Here is a 20,701-nt window from a genome sequence, read left to right as displayed (position 1 = left end):
ATATATTAGAGTGTTTAGGAGTGTAATTAAGTAGTAGTAGATGTTGGGAGTAGTTTATATGAATTAATAAGACTAAAATAATTTAAATTTAGGAATTAGACTCATTTGACTCATTATAAATATGTTTTTTATCAATAAAATTACTAGTTCGGATTTAAAGTCACTAATCTTGAAAAAAAATCACATCATACATATTTAATAATAAAGAAAAAAAGTAACTGAATATACAAATTTTCCTATTAGGAAAAGAAAAAAAAATGCAAATTTAATGTATATCAATGAAAATTATTCTTAAAATTTTATTGAGTGGCTTGACCGAGTAGCACTTCTAAAGACTCAGGCAATCAGTGTTTTAATTTTAAAAACAAAAATGTGCCTGAATTAGTTCTTCTATGCTAGCTTACAAGAATTTGAGTTGTCCCTCTACACTCATGATTTGGGAACAATAATTAATCCAAATTACATAAACTTACCATCTATTAATTTTCTAGAGCTGCAGAGTGTAACTCTCGAGAATGATTTCGCACAAAAAATTTTCTCAGGTTATGTTTTCTATGATATTTCCTTTGAGGTGTTAAATACATTAGTTTTAGAGGAGTGTGATTAAATTAACTAAATGAAAATATGTTATCCATGTTTTATTTATTTGGAAATTGACTCTAATTGGCAAATTAAAGACATTTCAATAAATAATACGACCTTATCTAGCACAAGCAGATATTAATTATTATTTGATGGTGATCTGAATATTGTTTGTAGGCCTGCCAAATGTTTCAATTAAATTAAATCAATTTCTTATTTAAATAAAAGAATCTAACATCCTAACTTTTTGTTTAGAATTCTCCAATATCTAAAAAATATATTTTGAGATAATTAAAACTCTTGAGTGTGTATATTTATGTGCGTTCAAGTTATTTTCCATTGATATTAATATTTAAATAAGAAGAAAAAGTTATTGGTAGAACTTTGCATTTATAAAGAATATCATTGTTATTATGTGTATTCTAGCTTTTTAATTGATGAAAACATTAAAATAAGCTAAGTGACTTTTGAAACAACTTTGCATTTATAAAAAAAGTTTTGGTGTTGCTCATTTCTTTTACACTTGAACATGCAATTTATCTCCTTTATCATTCAATGTACATGTTTAGTGATCTACATTGACACGTGTAGAAAGCAACGTAAACTGCACTACAATTACTAATAAATGTTAAAGAATTGCATGACAAACTAAAATAAGCATATCTTTCCATCTACAAATAAGGTTTTACAAACCCCTAAAAAAACAAGCTACTAAAATTAATACAATTACAATAACAATTCACTCCCTTAGTTATGGTAATACAACAAGGCGGAACTATAAAAACTTGATATAGGGGACTAAAACTTAAAATGCACAAATTATGATTGGTGAGAATTTTTTGAGTAAAATGATTGGTGAGAATTGAACCAAAATTCTCCACCAACACAAAATAAGCTCTAACTACTAAACTACAAGTAGACATATGATATTTATGAGGGGGCTAACTCTATCTAAAATGTTCTAATAAAATTATAAAATTAAATTTAATCTTAGCGCACCTAACTAAAATGTTATAAATTATATGGGTGACTTAGCTACCTTTTGTATGGCTTTAGATCCGCCTTGACAGCAAACTACATGAACTAACTCTAAAATGACGAGGCGGGCCATATGCAGTAGTAAATAGTTAAGAAAGTGATTATTATTATTATTATTATTATTATTATTAGCATACAAATCAAAATACACTATTTTGTCGCTATTATTTACAAATCACTAAAAAAAATTGGGTATAAAGTCAACGTCAACGATTTATAGTATTAAACGGCGCCACCGCGCCAGGGGCCATCAATTTCTAGCTTGTATATACTGCGACAAATTAAAAAGAAAAAGAGAAAGTATTCTGAAAAATAAATACGAGACAAAAGGCACAATTTTATGCTATATGTATATCCAGAAGACACCCTTTTGGCATTTGAATGCCCCAAAGCCTACATAATTTGTGTGCTTGTTCACAACTTGGGGAAAATAATTAGATCAACTCATGCATAGATACAATTGAACTGTATACCCTTAAATATGAAAATAAAACACAACTCTGTAGAGCTTAATTAACCACAGATTAATAGTTAATTACCATTTATACAGTAACACTCGCCATCTTAGGCACACCCGGCAACTCCGGCCGAGCAACCAACAGATTATATATATGAATCATCATCCTTCGTTCAAACTCGCTCTGTCCCGAAACGCTCATCTGTCGTTCTTTCGGCATCTGCCTAACCCAAAGCCTGTCTGAACAACTCCTACTGCTTGTAAGCGTTGCTGCGGGCCGACCTGCTCCTCCAGCCAACGCTAGCATGAGGTTCACATAGGCATCCCTTGCCTTAGAAAACAGTTTGCGTGGTGACCAAACCTTAGCACGGATTTTGAACATGAGCTGTATGGGTCTCGGTTTCCGTGAGCGCCGAGCTGTCCCGAGCATAGAGATTTTTACCGGCTTTGAGACGGACTCGAGCCTCTGGTAATAGCGGTGCCGCCAGTATGACTGGATGGTCTTGCAAACCTGAGAAGTAATACTTGCCATTGCTAATTTAGTGAAGAACTGCAATGTGCAGTTTGTGATAATTGATTGAGTATAAGTGATTTAATGGGTATGTATTTATATTGGGATAAATTAATTGTTGATTAGATCAGTTGACTATCTGAAGATTATTAATCATGGAACGGTTTAGTCAAAAAAGAACTACTTGGTTGTCTCAAGCGATTTGTTCTTTCCTTTTCTCTATTTATATGCGTTTAATTATTCGAGCGTATTGTGTACGTTGGTCCAGAACAGTGACAGTGGAAGTAATCAGTTTAAGCGGGCCGTAATGGGCCGGGTCAGCTTAGTATTGAGCTTTCTATCTGTTTCTATAGAATATGCCAGCCCAATAATAGAAACCCATCTAATTGTATTCAACTACTAAACCTTAGGTAAATTCTTATCTTATTTTTGGGTTTTGACTGAGCCCAAAATAATTTTTTTTTTTCCATCAGCTTGAAGTTTCAGGCCATGATGGAAACAAAAGATTTTCTATTTGAGCCATTAACTTTGCCTTCTTATTTGCTTTGCTTCTAAAGTTCTATGTCAAAGAAAACATGCTAACCTTGCTTTTTCTTTTTTTCATCACTGAATAGCAATGAATTGCACATTTGGTTTGGCAATACATCCAGTTGAAATAAGCGGTGAGTAGATCCATGCGGCGTTTATCGGACGAAAACAAATCCAATCATGGAGAGAGTTAGAGAATGATGAATTAGAGTGTTTAGGAGTGTAATTAAGTAGTATTAGATGTGGGAGTAGTTTAGATGAATTAATAAGAATAAAAGAATTTAAATTTAGGAATTAGACTCATTTGACTCATTATAAATATATTTTTTATCAATAAAATTACTAGTTCGCAATTAAAGCCACTAACCTTGAAAAAAAAATCACATCATACATATTTAATAATAAAGAAAAAAGTAAATGAATATACAAATTTTCCTATTAGGAAAAGAAAAAAAAAATGCAAATTTAATGTATATGGTGTATCAATGAGAATTATTCTGAAACGTTTATAGAGTGGCTTGACCGAGTAGCACTTCTAAAGACTCAGGCAATTAGTGTTTTAATTTTCAAAAAAAATGTGCCTGAATTAGTTCTCCTATGCGAACCTACAAGAATTTGAGTTGTCCCTCTACACTCATGATCTGGGAACAATAATTAATCCAAATTACATAAACTTTATTTATTTGGAAATTGACTCTAATTGGCAAATTAAAGACATTTCAATAAATAATACGACATTATCTAGTACAAGCAGATATTAATTATTATTTGATGGTGATCTGAATATTGTTTGTAGGCCTGCCAAATGTTTCAATTAAATTAAATCAATTCCTTATTTAAATAAAAGAGTCTAACATCCTAACTTTTTGTTTAGAATTCTCCAATATCTAAAAAATATATTTTGAGATAATTAAAACTCTTGAGTGTGTATATTTATGTGCGTTCAAGTTATTTTTCATTGATATTAATATTTAAATAAGAAGAAAAAGTTATTGGTAGAACTTTGCATTTATAAAGAATATCATTGTTATTATGTGTATTCTAGCTTTTTCTTATTGATAAAAACATTAAAATAAGCTAAGTGGAACTTTTGGAACAACTTTGCATTTATAAAAAAAGTTTTGGTGTTGCTCATTTCTTTTACACTTGAACATGCAATTTATCTCCTTTATCATTCAATGTACATGTTTAGTGATCTACATTGACACGTATAGAAAGCAACGTAAACAGCACTACAATTACTAATAAATGTTAAAGAATTGCATGACAAACTAAAATAAGCATATCTTTCCATCTACAAATAAGGTTTTACAAACCCCTAAAAAAACAAGCTACTAAAATTAATACAATTATAATAACAATTCAACAAGGCGGAACTATAAAAACTTGATATAGGGGACTAAAACTTAAAATGCACAAATTATGATTGATGAGAATTGAACTCAAATTCTCCACCAACACAAAATAAGCTCTATAACCACTAAACTACAAGTAGACATATGATATTTATGAGGAAGGCTAGCTCTATCTAAAATATTCTAATAAAATTATAAAATTCAATTTAATCTTAGTGCACATAACTAAAATGTTATAAATGATATGGGTAGCTTAGCTACCTTTTGTATGGCGTTAGATCCGCCCTGACAGCAAACTACATGAACTAACTCTAAAATGACTTGGCGGGCCATATGCAGTAGTAACTAGTTAAGAAAGTGATTATTATTATTATTATTATTATTATTATTATTAGCATACAAATCCAAATACACTATTTTGTCGCTATTATTTACAAATCACTAAAAAAAAAATTGGGTATAAATAAGTCAACGTCAACGATTTATAGTATTAAACGGCGCCACCGCGCCAGGGGCCATCAATTTCTAGCTTGTACTGCGACAAATTAAATAGAAAAAAGAGAAAGTATTCTGAAAAATAAATACGAGACAAAAGGCACAATTTTATGCTATATGTATATCCAGAAGACACCCTTTAGGCATTTGAATGCCCCAAAGCCTACATAATTTGTGTGCTTGTTCACAACTTGGGGAAAATAATTAGATCAACTCATGCATAGCTACAATTGAACTATACCCTTAAATATGAAAATAAAACACAACTCTGTAGAGCTTAATTAACCACAGATTAATAGTTAATTACCATTTATACAGTAACACTCGCCATCTTAGGCACACCCGGCAACTCCGGCCGAGCAACCAACAGATTATATATATGAATCATCATCCTTCGTTCAAACTCGCTCTGTCCCGAAACGCTCATCTGTCGTTCTTTCGGCATCCGCCTAACCCAAAGCCTGTCTGAACAACTCCTACTGCTTGTAAGCGCTGCTGCGGGCCGACCTGCTCCTCCAGCCAACGCTACCATGAGGTTTACATAGGCATCCCTTGCCTTAGAAAACAGTTTGCGTGGTGACCAAACCTTAGCACGGATTTTGAACATGAGCTGTATGGGTCTCTGTTTCCGTGAGCGCCGAGCTGTCCCGAGCATAGAGATTTTTACCGGCTTTGAGACGGACTCGAGCCTCTGGTAATAGCGGTGCCGCCAGTATGACTGGATGGTCTTGCAAACCTGAGAAGTAATACTTGCCATTACTAATTTAGTGAAGAACTGTAATGTGCAGTTTGTGATGATTGATTGAGTATAAGTATACTATTTATATTGGGATATAAATTGTTCAATAGATCAGTTGACTATTTAAAGATTATTAATCACGGAACGGTTTAGTCAAAAAAGAACTACTTGGTTGTCTCAAGCGATTTGTTCTTTCTTTTTCTATATTTAATGCCTTTAATTACTCGAGCGTATTGTGTACGTTGGTCCATGAACAGTCACAGTCAACAAAAACAGCTATAAATAATAGAAGTGCAAGTAGTCGGTTTAAGCGGGCCGTAATGGGCCGGGCCAGCTTAGTATTGAACTTTTTATCTGTTTCTATAGAATATACCAGCCCAATAATAGAAACCCGTCTAATTGAGTTCAACTCCTCAACCTTTAGGTAAATTGTTACCTTATTTTTGGGTTTTGAATGAGCCCAAATTTTTTTTTTCCATAAGCTTGAAGTTTTAGGCCATGATGGAAACCAAAGATTTTTCTATTTGAGTCATTAACTTTGCTTCTATGTCAAAGAAAACATGCTAACCTTTATTTATTTATTTTTTTTCATCACTGAATACTAATGAATTTGCCTGTTTGGTTTGGTAAATGGCAATACATCCAGTTGAAATAAACATAGTAAACTCCCAAGTACTCCTTCATAGGAAAGGCAAAAAAGTCTTGTGGTTTGCTCGAGACCGATACGGAAAATGCTCGTAAATAGCTAGTTCACTGGTACTAACTCGGTATGTTAACGAGCTGATCTTACAATTGATTATAAAAATAAGGAATTCACAGCATGCAGCAAGCAATAATCTCAATTTAGGAGCATCAACTTATAAATTAAAGATTCCATTTAGTTAATCAAATTTGGCGTAAAAAGAAAAGCAAAAATCCTTCGTCAATTACAAAAATGTTTACTATCCCTAATCAACAAATCCTCCAGTCAAATTCCCTATAAAACAGTCAAAGCTTCTAAATAACCACCTGGCTTTATGCAGCCAAAACACTAAATTCCTATGAAATCGTATTAGTGTGCGACTTTTCTAGAAATAACTCAAAAGAACCGTTGCAATTAATGTTACGATTTCTACTCTAGTATCGAAAAAGTAGCCATCATATATGTTTCAGATTTAGTTATTCTGTTACCCAAAAAGAAAAAGAAAATTGCCATCATTATGTTTTCAGTACATATCAATTCATTATTAAATAAAAGATTTAATTTTCCAACGTCTGACTTCAAAACTAAAAAAAGAAGCAATAATAATTTCCAATGTAAAAATAACAAAAGCTTCTGTAAAAATCCAGCCCGTTCAGAGGGAAAAATCAAGGAAAGAAACATCAATTATATATGATAACATAAAGTAAAATGTTCCTTATTGTCATACATTAAAAATACATAAAAAGGAAACTAAAACAAAATGCTTCATGAAGAAAAATAACCCAGATGTAGAGCTACACTAAAGCTATGCAGAAAATAAGCAGGAAAGACAGCATATAATGCCACTAACATTCCAATGACTCTCAGAATACTATCAAAAGTAACACGTCTTAAAATGGATTGTCCGATTTTAACAACATGCCACACGGCAAGAGACCCTAAAATCATTGTAATAACAAGGATGAGGACGGCGATAGGATAGCAAACTAGAGCAAGTGTCACATACAACTCCAATCCAAATGTCACAATCATACTACTCGCTGCAAAGAAAAATGATAGAGTAGCATATTTGAGATTGTGGCCAGGTCGTCCAACAAAAACTTCCAGAAGTAGCACAATTAAGCTTAAGAATCCTTGTATAAATGCAAATGCATTTGCTAAAATAAATGCCTGGAACATATATTTCCTCTCATGAACTGGTGTACCGTTGTCTTGGTTATAACCTCCAGGGATTGCAAAAGCGGCACTGGCAGCAAATGATACAGTTGTGATAAGTACGGAGTCCAGTCCAATGACTTTGAGTCCTCTCCCATTTATCATTGTTCGATAATGCGTCATCCATTACCGAGGTAAACCACTCTGGAGTAAATTTACTGCCTTCTAGAAAGATGTATTCGTTAATGGCTATTTTACCAATTTCCTGTAAGAGACACACTTCTGTTATAATATTACTAAACAAGAAAGCACTCAATTACCAGTACTGACAGATCTAATGAAGAATGATTAAAAGGATGTTACGTCTTAAACTCTTAGTTGATTTGATACCTTCCATTGTGGCAAAATTTAACAAATAACACTTATGTAAGTAACAATAGTACGTACGTGGTCTGCTCTCTGTCAATCAATATTAAAGTTTTGGAAAACCCCAAAGAAATAATCACCAAGGTTGTCACAAAAAAATAAATAAATAAACAGTCAGTGAATGTTACCAACTAGCACCTACTGTTCCTTAAATAGAATCGTCGGTGATGACAAAACATCACAAACTGTTTTTCATATCCGAACCTTTGGTGATATTGGGTAAAATTTACCAACAGTTTGGTATGAAAGAACTATTGGTAATTGTTTTATCTTATTTACCCACTGGCCACCAAGAATTATAACTAACAGTAGTTTACAAAATTTACATGAACCGTTTGTGATGTGCCGTTGGTGGTTGGATGTTCTGTAACCTCAGATCAAAAATATATGTAGACTTTGCCTATACTATGAGCATTAAGTCGCATTGGTGTTGACAGAAGCTATTAGTTATCACCAAATTACCTAATTAGCTATTGTGTGTTTTTCAAGCTTGGTAGCTCAGTGCGTAGTTGGTAACAACACACAAGTTGACTAATAAAATTGACAGGAAATAGTTTTCTGATTTATTTTGAATTTAGGCATACCTTATAAGTTTCTAGTACTTGCCTCACGGAAAGGTTGAATGGTGTTAACCCATGCTTGTTTTGGACTGTTTCTGTAACTGGATACTTTTCCCATAGAGCTCTCATAATATGTTTGCATCCCTTCATTGCTGCAGTGTGCAATGGTGTATCTCCTAAATAATCCGATGTAGTATTCATTCTTGTAATCATTTCTCCAAAATTAGCATCTTCTAATACTTTCGCAAAAAAAAGGAATTGATTCTCTTCTGCAGCAATGTGAAAAAGATTTCTTCCACGAGGATCCCGCAACTCGGCATTTTCAGGATACTTTTCCATGAAATGCATTACCAGGTCTACGTTGCCCATGCGTGCGGCTTCATGGATGGGAAACATTCCATCCAAAAATGGAGTGCATGCCAGAGTAGGTCTGTACCATCACATTATGTCCAAAGTATATAGCCCCATAAAATGGACATACCATTTTATCGTTGGCTTTGTAAGCCACTTCTGGGTCCAAGTTCATCAGCACGCAGCATATATCTATATGATTGTGCATTAGAGCAAAATGCACATTATGTCCACTTCTGTGTTTCCATTTTTATTTGCTTTTTGGAGAGCATATTTCACGAAAGTATGATCACTTTGAATGAGGTTGTGGATGACCTTCTCATTACCGACCTTCGCAGCACAATGTAAGGGCGTCTCAAACATCTTGTTTTGCGCTTTCAACAGGGAAGTATCTCTTTGAAAAACCATCAAAGCTAGCTCATTGTGCCCCTCAGTATCTCTCTGAGTATTTATGATTTTTTCGTCATATTTGGCATATCTTGTAATACATACAGCTGAGTGAGTCTGTGGTACTATGGATAGCACATATCGGTCTGTGCTTCAGATCAATATTTTCATTTTCAAAGTTCAGATAATCTATCTGAACCGTTCAATATGATTTCCATATGAAAATGCACTTGCATACTAAATTTTACATTATTATTATTTTTTTAATATTACTTACCCGTGTCTGTTCTAAACTGATTGATTCAGTGTTATTTGAATAACTATCCTTCTTACTCCATATTATAAATCAATTTCATATGCTAATTGATTTGGTACCAGTAATTATTTATGTACTGAAACTCCCCTGTTAACAATTTACAGTTCTTTCCTTCTTACTTGATTTGCTAGCAGTAAATAATTAGGCAGGTTCAAACCCTTTAATAATTATTTTCTGAATACTTTATATAATAAATCAATTTCACATGCTAATTGATTTAAATAGTTATCCTTCTTACTTGATTTGGTACCAGTAAATTAATTAAAGAACATTATTTCCTATTTTGTTCTTTTGCATTTTTGAAATCAACATTTTTCTATACATGCACACTTGTCAAACAATAGTGTACGTACTATCGCTTTCTCTTAGTCAAAGTTTACTTAACAAAAAATACAATTTGTTTTCAATTAAAAAGGATCTAGCACCTAACTGTTGATAATTTCTTTTTTGTATATGAACTTGCAAGTTAAACAATAATCACATGAATATATGAATCTGAAACATACAGATAGTTCGTGCTAAGTGCTCAAAATATAGCAATCTCACATGGTTATGACATTATTAATTAATTGATACAATAGGGCTCTGTATATTTATTTGTTTATTTATTTTTGTTAACAGACAAAGATCCCAATTCCCATCAGGTAACTCAACTTTTGAGTTTCAGTCTCCTCAAGTAACTCAAATTTTGAGTTTGATCCGGGCCAATCCTATACAATTTGGAAATTCACGGGTGCCCTTTAATATTCGAGCAAATGCTTAAAAACGATTGAAGGTTCAAATTAGTCCACACTAACACATTTTACAGAGTGTTGAACAATGCTTCCAAATTCAAATATCTCATATTCAACACTACTCCAGACTCTCCAAAACAAACTGACACATTAATCATTTTTTTTCATAAGTGAAGACAACAGAGCAAGAGAAAAGAGCAATTGAATCAACCCTGTGAAAAAAGTTTCACATGTTTTGTCAATCATAAATGTTATTTTGTTACATGTCCCAATGCCATAGAAATACTGTAGTGAATACGTTTCATCTGCGGTACCAATTACCAAACTGATGCAAGATTAATATATATTATTCATATATGCTAAATGTTCATGATGCTTTCATTAGATGCAAATGATGTACATCTGAACCAATATAGATTGAGTGCCTTCATGGTATTATGTTTTGTTTTTATTATTCATATGCACTGTGTTTTTCATATTTTTGTATTATCAATCCCTCATAAAATCTATTACAATCAATATTGCCGAAGCATCATATTTTTGTACATCGGAATTACCTGACTTTTTGTTCGATTCATATTTTTGTGTATCGCGCACCGAAATCGATTCAGTTCGCGGATTATACACTTATCATTGCGGAGGCACACCCAAAAACACTACGAATTATCAATCAGGTGATTCAGACCTTCTCCGAGTTGTCGGGACTGAGGTTGAACCGAACAAAAAGTCAGGTAATTCCGATTGCTGTGCCGGCTAACTGCATCAGTGCGGTGCAAGCTATTATGGGATCACCTGTAACTAAGCTGCCAATCAGATACTTGGGATTACCGTTGTCGGTGACGAAACCGACAAAATTACAGTTCCAACCGATGATACAAGCGGTTCAGTCAAAAATGGAGGGGTGGACCTCGAACCTCCTGTCATATGGGGCGAGAGTGACTCTGGTCAAAGCAGTATTGTCGGCCATCCCACTCCACTACATGCAGGCGATGAAAGTACCAGTGGGGGTCATTAAACACATCGATAAAATGAGGAGTTTTTTATGGAAAGGAAACGGGGTGTGTAAGGGCTTCAACTGTTTGGTCAATTGGGATCAGGTGTGTGCCCTCAAAGCAAATGGGGGGGATGGGTGTTATCGACCTGACATGCCAAAATGAGGCGCTTTTAACAAAATGGATCTGGGCAATTGTTAACAAACCGGACGGATTATGGGCGTCAACGGTGGCTGAACTGTATGGTTGCACGCCAAACAACATACTAGGAGGGGCATCCTCTTTTTTTATGAAGGACCTGGCAAACCTACTACCATTTTTCAACTCATCAATCCAACAAGGAGACAATAAATGGCGTTGGACAGAGTCGGGAGCCTTTACCTGTGCATCGACGTACAAGATGATGCATAATAGAGGGGTACTTTGCCCTTTGCAGAAAGATCTGTGGAAACTAAAAGCCCCGATGAAAGTGAAGGTCTTCTTATGGATTATGCTGGAAAACAAGATCCTCACTCAGGAGGTCATGGCATATCGTGGTTGCACGATTCAACGGGGATGTAAACTCTGCGGTTCAAATAGATAGGAAACTCGGGACCACATATTGTGGAGTTGCGCATATGCTATCAGGTTCTGGACTCAATTGCTAGTTGAGTTCGAAATAAATTTCAGGGGCGGCGAGAACATAACACAAGTCTGGCGGAAAGGGAAGAGGGGCCTACAACCGATGGCAAAGGCGCGATGGGGCACTATTTGGGCGGCGGGGTCATGGGCACTATGGAGGGAGAGAAATAGGAGAACCTTCGCGGGAAACCGACGACAGGAAGAGAGACTGGAAGCAGACACGGTCTTGGAAGTTAATTTGTGGATGGCAAATTTCTAATTTCTGATATCTATACATTTATTTTGCTTATTTTTTTCTTTTGCTTGTAAGAGTGTAAATAACAAATAGCTATCTGTAATCATAACATTTTCTTATTTATAAAATTTGTTGATGGCAACTTGCCGTCAACCATCAAAAAAAATATTGCCGAAGCAACGCAAGGCATTCATCTAGTAACATTCTCATAAATGAACGTAGAGCATTAATTAAGTACGTGCAACTTGAGAACACAGTTGGCAACTTGGCATGCCATTGCATACATTCCTATCTTTAGTTCTTGACAAAATTAATTACCATATGAAATATCCCTTGTCAAACAAGCATCCAACCGCACCTTCAACTCAACAGGCTCAGAAACTGCCCTCATAAACTCATCATCCTTCAATAACTCAACCATGGTGTCAGGCAACAAGCACACCTCCAAATCCATGCTTCCCCTACCCTCCCATCCAGGATACAGTGAGAACTTGCCATCAAACTTATTTGCAGTGCCACTGCCTGCTGACACCGGCTTCTCCCACCCAAAATCACACTCATACATTTCAAATCGGGGTCCACTGCCAATGTACACAAGATGTTGGTTGAGAAAACTTTGTTTGACAATTGTCAGGTCTCCCATCCATGTATGTACCTTGCTTCTTATCGAGGAGTCATCATATGCAGCAATGGCACGGTTCACAAGCCATGCTGCCCACCCGAGATCATGGTCGAGAATCTCTTGCACGGATGGAGCAGTTTTTATCACATTAATGCTGTTACCAAAGTAGTCTGGTGAGAGAGGGGGTTGCAGTCTCGGGCGGTTTTGAATTGCCAGCAGAAAGGCCGTCTGAGCATCTTCTGGCAGATGACGGGCCCGAGTGATAGATCGCCACACCAACGAGGCAAGAGCTTGAAAAGAAGAAATATTGCCTACAGAACCAAAAAGAGTTCAAAATTAGATCTAATTAACTTAAATACAATAATATTTTGGAGTAGTAGTTCATATAATTTTGCTCTACTTCTGATAGCAATTTCAAAAAGAGTTCAAGAGCTTATGATTCTACAGTTATATAGTCATACAAAATCATAGTTTTCTTAGATAAAACTGTATCAGACATTCAGATTTTTTACCAAGGTTAAGGGGAATTTCAGTTTCAATTGGTAACAAACATCCACCAAAATAAGATAACAACACTCTCAATGTGGTTCCCTCAATAAATTAATTACCTGTTTGAAAATTATGCAAATTCTAACAAATAAGCCTTTAATTTGAGCTAGTATGGTAGTACCTTCTTCACACTCTTGGTTTGCTCTAGCCTTGAGTCTGGTGATTGACTCAGGAGAAAAGTGGAACCACCTCTCCCGTATTGGAGGAGACACATGCCTCTCGATAAATTCGGTTGGAGAAGAAAATGGAAGCTTGATAGGAGGATCTCCAAGTCCATCAACGAAGAACTTTTCATGAACCGGCGGTCGTGATAGCGCGAGCGATCTCTGCCCATGAATTCCAGAAATGCCAGATAGAAGTACCATCAGCAACCATTATGTTCAGAGCACAGCCCACAAACACACCATCACTGAGCTCTGTGACCTGTATTTCTCAAAGGACAAATAAACACAGATCAGGTACAAATACAGATGCAATCATCATACAACTACACTATTACAGTAATAACAAAAGGTAAAATTATGCATATGATCTTTGGTCATGTAAAATTTGTGATTGCATTTATAACCAATTACGTGACATGGTTTCTCCCATCAAAATTAAAATAATTGCCTTCAGCTCCCACTACCACTGACGAAAGAGTCACAGGGGGTGGACCTAAGAATTAGGCCAAGGGTAGATAAAAAAAAAATAAGAAGAAGAGTACAAACCTGGGCTATAGCAGAAAAGAAAAAAAAAATGGGCTGTGCGGTAAAAAAAAATAATAACAAGTCGGTTAAGAATAATTTACAGAAATTTAAGAATTGTTGTATACTTGTATCTCTGAGTCGGATTTTTCAGATAAATAACACCATATACAGAATTAATCCTAAACTTGAACTTGAACGAACCAAACCAAAACCCAGATGAGCCGATCTCTCATTGGAGCATCCATATTCAGCCTAACAGTAAATTAATAACTAATATTGATAAGAGTCACTCGATAGAAGGATAAGTTGCAAATGATTAATAACTAATATGGCCAAATGACTTGTTGTTTCAAAAGACAATTAAGGAATTAGGATGATAATCCATTATTTAATGGTTCTAAGAATTTAGACTTTTATCTGGCTGTAGCATTTCAACGGCCCTAAAAGAACTTTTAAGTGTAACAATTTTTAAATCCATAGCATATAAACACCAAATGTGAATAAAATCATATTGTTTGGTCATTTTTGCACCTTTTTGCCAAGCTAATTGTTTTTTTTTTCATTTTAACAGAACTTACTGAATATTAAAGAGTGCGCAAACAAAATATTTCCCTTCTCTTTACTTCACAATAAAATTAGTATTATAAAAGGAAGCTGATAATAGTATGTGTGCTACTGTACTCACAGGGGGGACTATTAAAAATTAAATGTTGAAAAATATTTTTTTGTGGAATCGCAAAAACTCTACAATTCGTATTTTTTTTCAAAAGTATTAATACCTATGCACGGAATTATTTATAGCTATGAGGTGAACAATTATTTATTAAGCGGGTACTGTGGCGCGAAGATAATAATACCCGCAGTACTGTACCCGCATTGTACTCGCAGGAGAATCACTGAAAATTAAATGCAGAAATATAACTTCTTGCAGGAATTGCAAAATTTCCACAATTTTAATTTTTTTTCTATATTATTAATATCTATGCAATTTTTTCTTTCAAATAAGATCCATGATGACGTACTTTCAGACTTGTTGTCACGCAAATATTTATATCTATACTTGCAAGTATTTTTTACATATGACACTGAAAGTATTAATATTTAAGTATCGAAAGTATTTATACTTATACACTGAAGTATTTATACATATGAGGTCAACTATTTATGTTAGAGGAAGGCTGACGCAATGATGATTGGAGAACTCGAAAAGGGATAATCATAACAAGTTATGCATCAAAGTATTAATATTTTTTTAAGTGTTAATATATTATATTCTAAATATTTATAACTACGAACGTATAAATATCTAAGTATTTTTTTACATATGACACTGAAATTATTAATATCTAAGTACTGAAAGTATTTATATCTATGCATTGAAGTATTTATTCCTATGAAGTCAACTGTTTTTGTTAGAAAAAGGTTGACGAGAAAATGAGTGCGGAGACTGTAAAAGGGAAACTATATAATTGGTGGGGGCCATAGAGAAATTGTGCTGCTGGGATTTTAGAATAATAATTAGTTGAGACTATATAATATCTTTTTAGAATAATAATTAGTGGACACAATATAATTAGTGGGGATCATAATACATTAAAGTGCGGGTACTGTAGCGTGGGTACTGAAATAATTATTCATTATAAAAATAGAAAAAAATTGCATTTATTTATAGGACAAACTGGACAAGTAATCAGTCAACTTTGGTCAAATTTGAGAAATGAAGCCGTAATTTGTTCAGTATTGAATCAAAATGAGCCAAGTGTCTTAGTTAGGAAAAAGAAACGGAAGTTCAGTGGTTAAAAGTTGCATAAATGTTGAACGATATTTTAAGAAAATAAAAAAAGGTAATTTTCCCAAATATATATACACCTGTACAACGAGAAGCGGTTTACAGCAGCCGTCAAAGCTAACAGCCCCATCAAGTGGGAAAAGGTCTTTTAGCACCTCTGGCGAATCCCGGTCATAGTATGATGCCACGTCAGCAACCGTGACTTGCTCCGCAACAGCTTGTATGATCTCCGCCCCATCTGATCCAGGGACTAGCTCTAGCTCGACAAATGTGGCCTGACCATCGCAAGTGACTTTCAGGCGGCCTGAGAAAGGGTAGAAGTGATGTAGGGCTTCTTCTAAGGAATCTTTCAACAACCCAAAGATTTCTTTGAAAGAGAGGTAAGGAGGCTTAACAAAGACGAGGCCTTTGCGTGTTTGATTGAGATCTGATCAGGGGGAATGTATCTATGAAACACATATAGATTGAAAGCACAAGCGTTTGAGGGAGAGCAAAGGTCTTAGTGTGTTTGATGGAGATGTGAGAGAGAGAGGACAAATAAGAGGAGTACCACACTCAGAGCAACAATTCAGATTTTGAGAGCTAAGAGAATATTTGTTTCTAAATATCTGTTTTACCCCTGCTTTTTAAACGGGTCACTTGATTAGTGAATTACTGGATCAAACTCAAATTAAACCCGCTTGTGTATCTATAAAATAGGTACCCACTACTAGTGTTGAAACAAATTGGCAAATACACTTGGAATTCAGTATGCCCGGTTGACGTGAACCAGAGCTCAAGAATCAAAGTATCATCTTTGGTGTACGAGAACAACTCTAGTCAATGAAAGATCACAGACAAGTGGTCCTGTGGATAATGTCACGAGATCATATATTTGACAAGATGAGAGTTCAAACGCCTCTATTTTTTGTGTCTTCATTATGTCTTTATTTTTGAAAAATTTAATAACTTAAAATTTAAATTTTAAAATTCAAAATAAATCCATTGGATATGAACTACATCATTTCATTTATGCATGTGTAAAAAATTATGACATTTCAACTTCGTTTTGATTGTCATTTTAAGCTTGTAAAAATGTATACTAATGTGGATAATTTCTAGACGTTGATTTTTTAACTTGTTGATTCACATAAAAGTAAAATCAAAATGTGATAAATTTTTATAGGCACATAGAGTAAATAGCATAGATCACATCTAAATGTTTTATTTTGATATTTAAGTTTTAAACTTTGAGTTATTTAAATTTTTAAAAATCGAGGCATGATGTAGGCACAAAAATGGAGGCATTTGAACCCTCCTCATTTGACAAATACTCTTGGAAAAAAAAGCAAAATATTTGAAGCATAATATAATTTAAAATAGCATATGTTAGTATGACATCAATGTCATATAACACCAACTACAAAATTAATTGGATAGACTTCAAACAACTAATCCAAACTGCTCAAACCAATTTACTTTATGAGTTATGCATTTACATGCAAAAAAATTATCATTTTTTTAGTCATTTTAGTATTAAATCAAGCGGTCAAAAATGCTAAAAAATGGATGCACTAAAATTAACTTAAAAACTCATACATTTAATCACTGACTTGATACATAAATTCGAAAAATTATAAATTTTGCATATAAACGCACCTAATGAAATAGATCGATCCAAGGGTGAAAACGGAGCGGATTCGGAGCGGATAATACTGATACCAAATTCGTATCCGCTTGTCAATGAGCAGATACGAATACGGATATAGATAGTAAACGGATGTCAAAATGTAAAACCAAATCTGCCTTAAACAGATACGGATACAAATCGGATAATCTACTGATACATATTCGAATACGGATATGAAACGAATAATTACCGGATAATTGAATCATATGAACTTTAGGATAGATACAAAAATCATTAGATGTAGATTTTAGTTTATACTATTTAAGTAATTATATTATTTTTCATTTAATACAAAGTTTGCACTGCAAATATCAAACGGGCAAATGAGAAAAGCAAATTTAAAGCTAATAAAGCAAGGCCCATTTTAAGATCGATGTTTTGGGCTTGGAATAACCCATTCGATTTAACAATTCATATCTATATATGCGTCATGTATGACCGGTTCACTTCAGTTTGAGAATTGCGCTAGTTTAGTCCCACAATTATTTGCTATATTTTCCGAGTCCCCAGAGCTCCTATAAATACTAGGCGCAGCTTTGTTGCATTTCAAACCTTTCTAAGCCTTTAAATAAATATCTGTATCCGACCCGTATATGCGATCCATTTGTGCAGGACGGAAATTATCTGTATTTTCTGGATCTTTTGTCCATGTTAAATAAATATCTGTATCTGAATTCGGTATTATCCGAATCAGATTCATTCGAATTTGGATTTGAGTCAGATACGGAGCAGATTCGGAATGGATAATTCGGCTCTGTTTTTAGCCCTAAATAGATCAGTTTATGGAACGGATAATTCGGCTCTGTTTTTAGCCCCAAATAGAATAAAATGACACTAATAATATAAATAATATAATACCCATACTCTTTAAATTTTAAATATCTTGTTGTGGACAAATCCAATTAGCTAACTTTGACGTACTTAAATGCCTTCTCTGATAGTTAACTAACAAATTAATACTCCTTTTAAAATTCAATGAGGCAAAGAACTGTGTCTGTACACACAATGTCACAAACTAGTCAACCACATTTATGATTTTTGTCCCATTCCTTTTAACAGATTATATTTGTTGTATTTTTCTCTTTGTAATAGTCATAAAAGGAAGGTACCTTTTGGGAGTAATCAAGTCAAAAGCGACGTCGCCACTTTGGACTTTCAATGCTGATCATATACCACGTAAATTAATACAATTTTTGCATTATGTCCTCCAAGAAAAATTAAAATAATTTGTAGCTTCTTATACTTGGTTTGTTTAAGGGAGTTTTACTTGTCTTAATAAGAAAAACTGTAATTATTATAAGGATGCTAGACTGCTAGTGTTTAATGTTTAATGCTGATTAACCACAAATACAACAAATTTACCAATATGTTTAATGTTTTTATTTTTAACCCAAATATATAATTTTTCATATTGAAAACATGCAATATATTACAAATTATAACTCTCAATTAAGTATTCTTCCAGAATTCAGGAATATTGACTAACAATTTTTCAAAATATATATATTGAGCGCGCATGCATGCATAAGTCATTAATTAATTGTAATAACTTGTGTCAAATATATATGTTTTACATTGTCTTCCGGTATAGCTATTTTACATTTATCTCCTTACAATTCGAACCATATATGCTAAGCTTTTATATGATCGAACATAATTACCAACAAAAAAAAAAGTAAAAACTAACAAAAAAAAATAAACAAATATGACAAGAAATTAAACAACTATGTACTAGTTTTTGCTTTTGTTTTCATTTAGATTGCATGCAACTCCACCTCCTGATGATCATTTCTCCTCAACATGGAAACAACCTCACCAGACGCCGCAAGTGACTTGTAAATTTCAGCAATCAACCTCTTCTCGTATTCAGTTGATCCGAGTCGGGTTGAACCTCTCTGAGGTATCTGCTTGGTCCAATAAGCCTCCGGTCCGTTTGTCGTAGAAAATGCACTTCCCTTGCTAGCTAGGCCCAACATGGCATTGACATATGCATCTCGGAGTCGGGCAAGTAGCCTAATTGGAGACAACATCCGAATCCGAAACCGGCCAATTGACCGGAGTTTGAAAAACCGGGTTCTTGATCTACGGTTTTCTCCATGGCCAAGCCGGGTCACAAGCGTGGTACGCTTACGGCCCTGTTCAAGCCGTTGATACTTTCTTTTCCTCCAGTGTGCCCTAATTGCTCTAGTGAACTTGTATGAAAAAGCCTCCATATCTCTCTCTCTCTCTCTCTCTTTCCCTTATCTCCCTTTTTTCCTCTTTGGAAAATAAGGAGGGTATATATGTGGTTTTCCTTTGACTGGGTTGGTGGACAAGAGACTAGTTAGAATAACAAAGAATTTTCCCATGAACACCTACCTTAGACATCTCTCTTCAATGGACTCTTCAATATTCCAATTGTAAATAGTGGGTCAATCGGCGGGTAGAAACAGAGTATGGTCTTATCTGAATAAAGGAAGATATTGAATTTATATTATTTATATTATGTCATTGAATGGTCCGAAATTTGTTTAATCACCATCCTAAACTTTCAAAAATCTAACTTTATTACTGTTTGTTTGGAAATTCAGATATTGACATGTGCACAAACATTTAGATCTGCGCACTAAAATTCTGTTGTTATATACAGAAAGAGAACATAACAAAAAAAAAAAAAACACATCAAAATGATGCACAGATTCAATCTACGCAGACGCCAAAAATAATGCGCAGACCTATTTTGTGTACATGTCAAGTTTTGATTTTTTTTTTTTTTTTTTTTAATAAATTGGTGGTTAGGTCAGAAATTTTGAAAGTTTTAGGATGGTAACTGCAAAAGAAATTCGGTTGAATGGTTAATTAGAGACAGGGGAGTGCATAAATTTGAACAGAGAATAAGCTAAAAATTAATGTGCACGTGCATTAATTATGTTGTCAATCAAATTAATGCATAGAATTAATTTGAAGTGTGAACTTAGACTCAATTCTTTGACTCCAATTCTATGTTGAATCATATAAAAAGATTAAGCAAGACATATTTTTTCTATTATTTATTTCAATATTATTAAACCATATTCGTCTCAACTAATAACGTTAGTATTATAACTATAATTTTTATTATATAAATATATACAAATTGTTAAAATTTGCAAGATTATTAAATTAAGAATTTATATAAAAGTATCACATCATCTTGATTTTGATTTATAATTGAAATTGCAGAAATGTAGATGTTGTTAA

General features: G+C 34.0%; 1 protein-coding gene and 1 pseudogene across 2 annotated transcripts; both read right to left on the bottom strand.

Moving 5' to 3' along the window:
- Positions 1 to 12,262: 12,262 nt before the first annotated feature.
- LOC144548288 (putative acetyltransferase At3g50280) lies at positions 12,263 to 17,880 on the bottom strand (annotated as a pseudogene). Its single transcript, XR_013509333.1, has 4 exons — positions 17,877 to 17,880; positions 15,894 to 16,240; positions 13,457 to 13,758; positions 12,263 to 13,097 (listed from the first exon to the last, which is right to left on the bottom strand). The product of XR_013509333.1 is annotated as a putative acetyltransferase At3g50280 (transcript).
- Positions 17,881 to 19,018: 1,138 nt separating this feature from the next.
- Positions 19,019 to 19,739, bottom strand: LOC144548509 (uncharacterized). Its single transcript, XM_078297199.1, has one exon. The coding sequence runs from the start codon at positions 19,693 to 19,695 to the stop codon at positions 19,237 to 19,239; it is 459 nt and encodes a 152-aa protein (XP_078153325.1). The 5' UTR covers positions 19,696 to 19,739; the 3' UTR covers positions 19,019 to 19,236.
- Between the last annotated feature and the right edge of the window lie 962 nt (positions 19,740 to 20,701).

Source organism: Carex rostrata, chromosome 33 (genome assembly GCF_964058835.1).
Source record: "Carex rostrata chromosome 33, lpCarRost1.2, whole genome shotgun sequence".
Lineage (NCBI taxonomy): Eukaryota > Viridiplantae > Streptophyta > Magnoliopsida > Poales > Cyperaceae > Carex > Carex rostrata.
This window is presented reverse-complemented; position numbering and strand designations above follow the sequence as displayed.

Bases quoted from the DNA above. Each gene is read 5' to 3' on its own strand.
- LOC144548509 (XM_078297199.1), bottom strand. From the start codon at position 19,695: ATGGAGGCTTTTTCATACAAGTTCACTAGAGCAATTAGGGCACACTGG.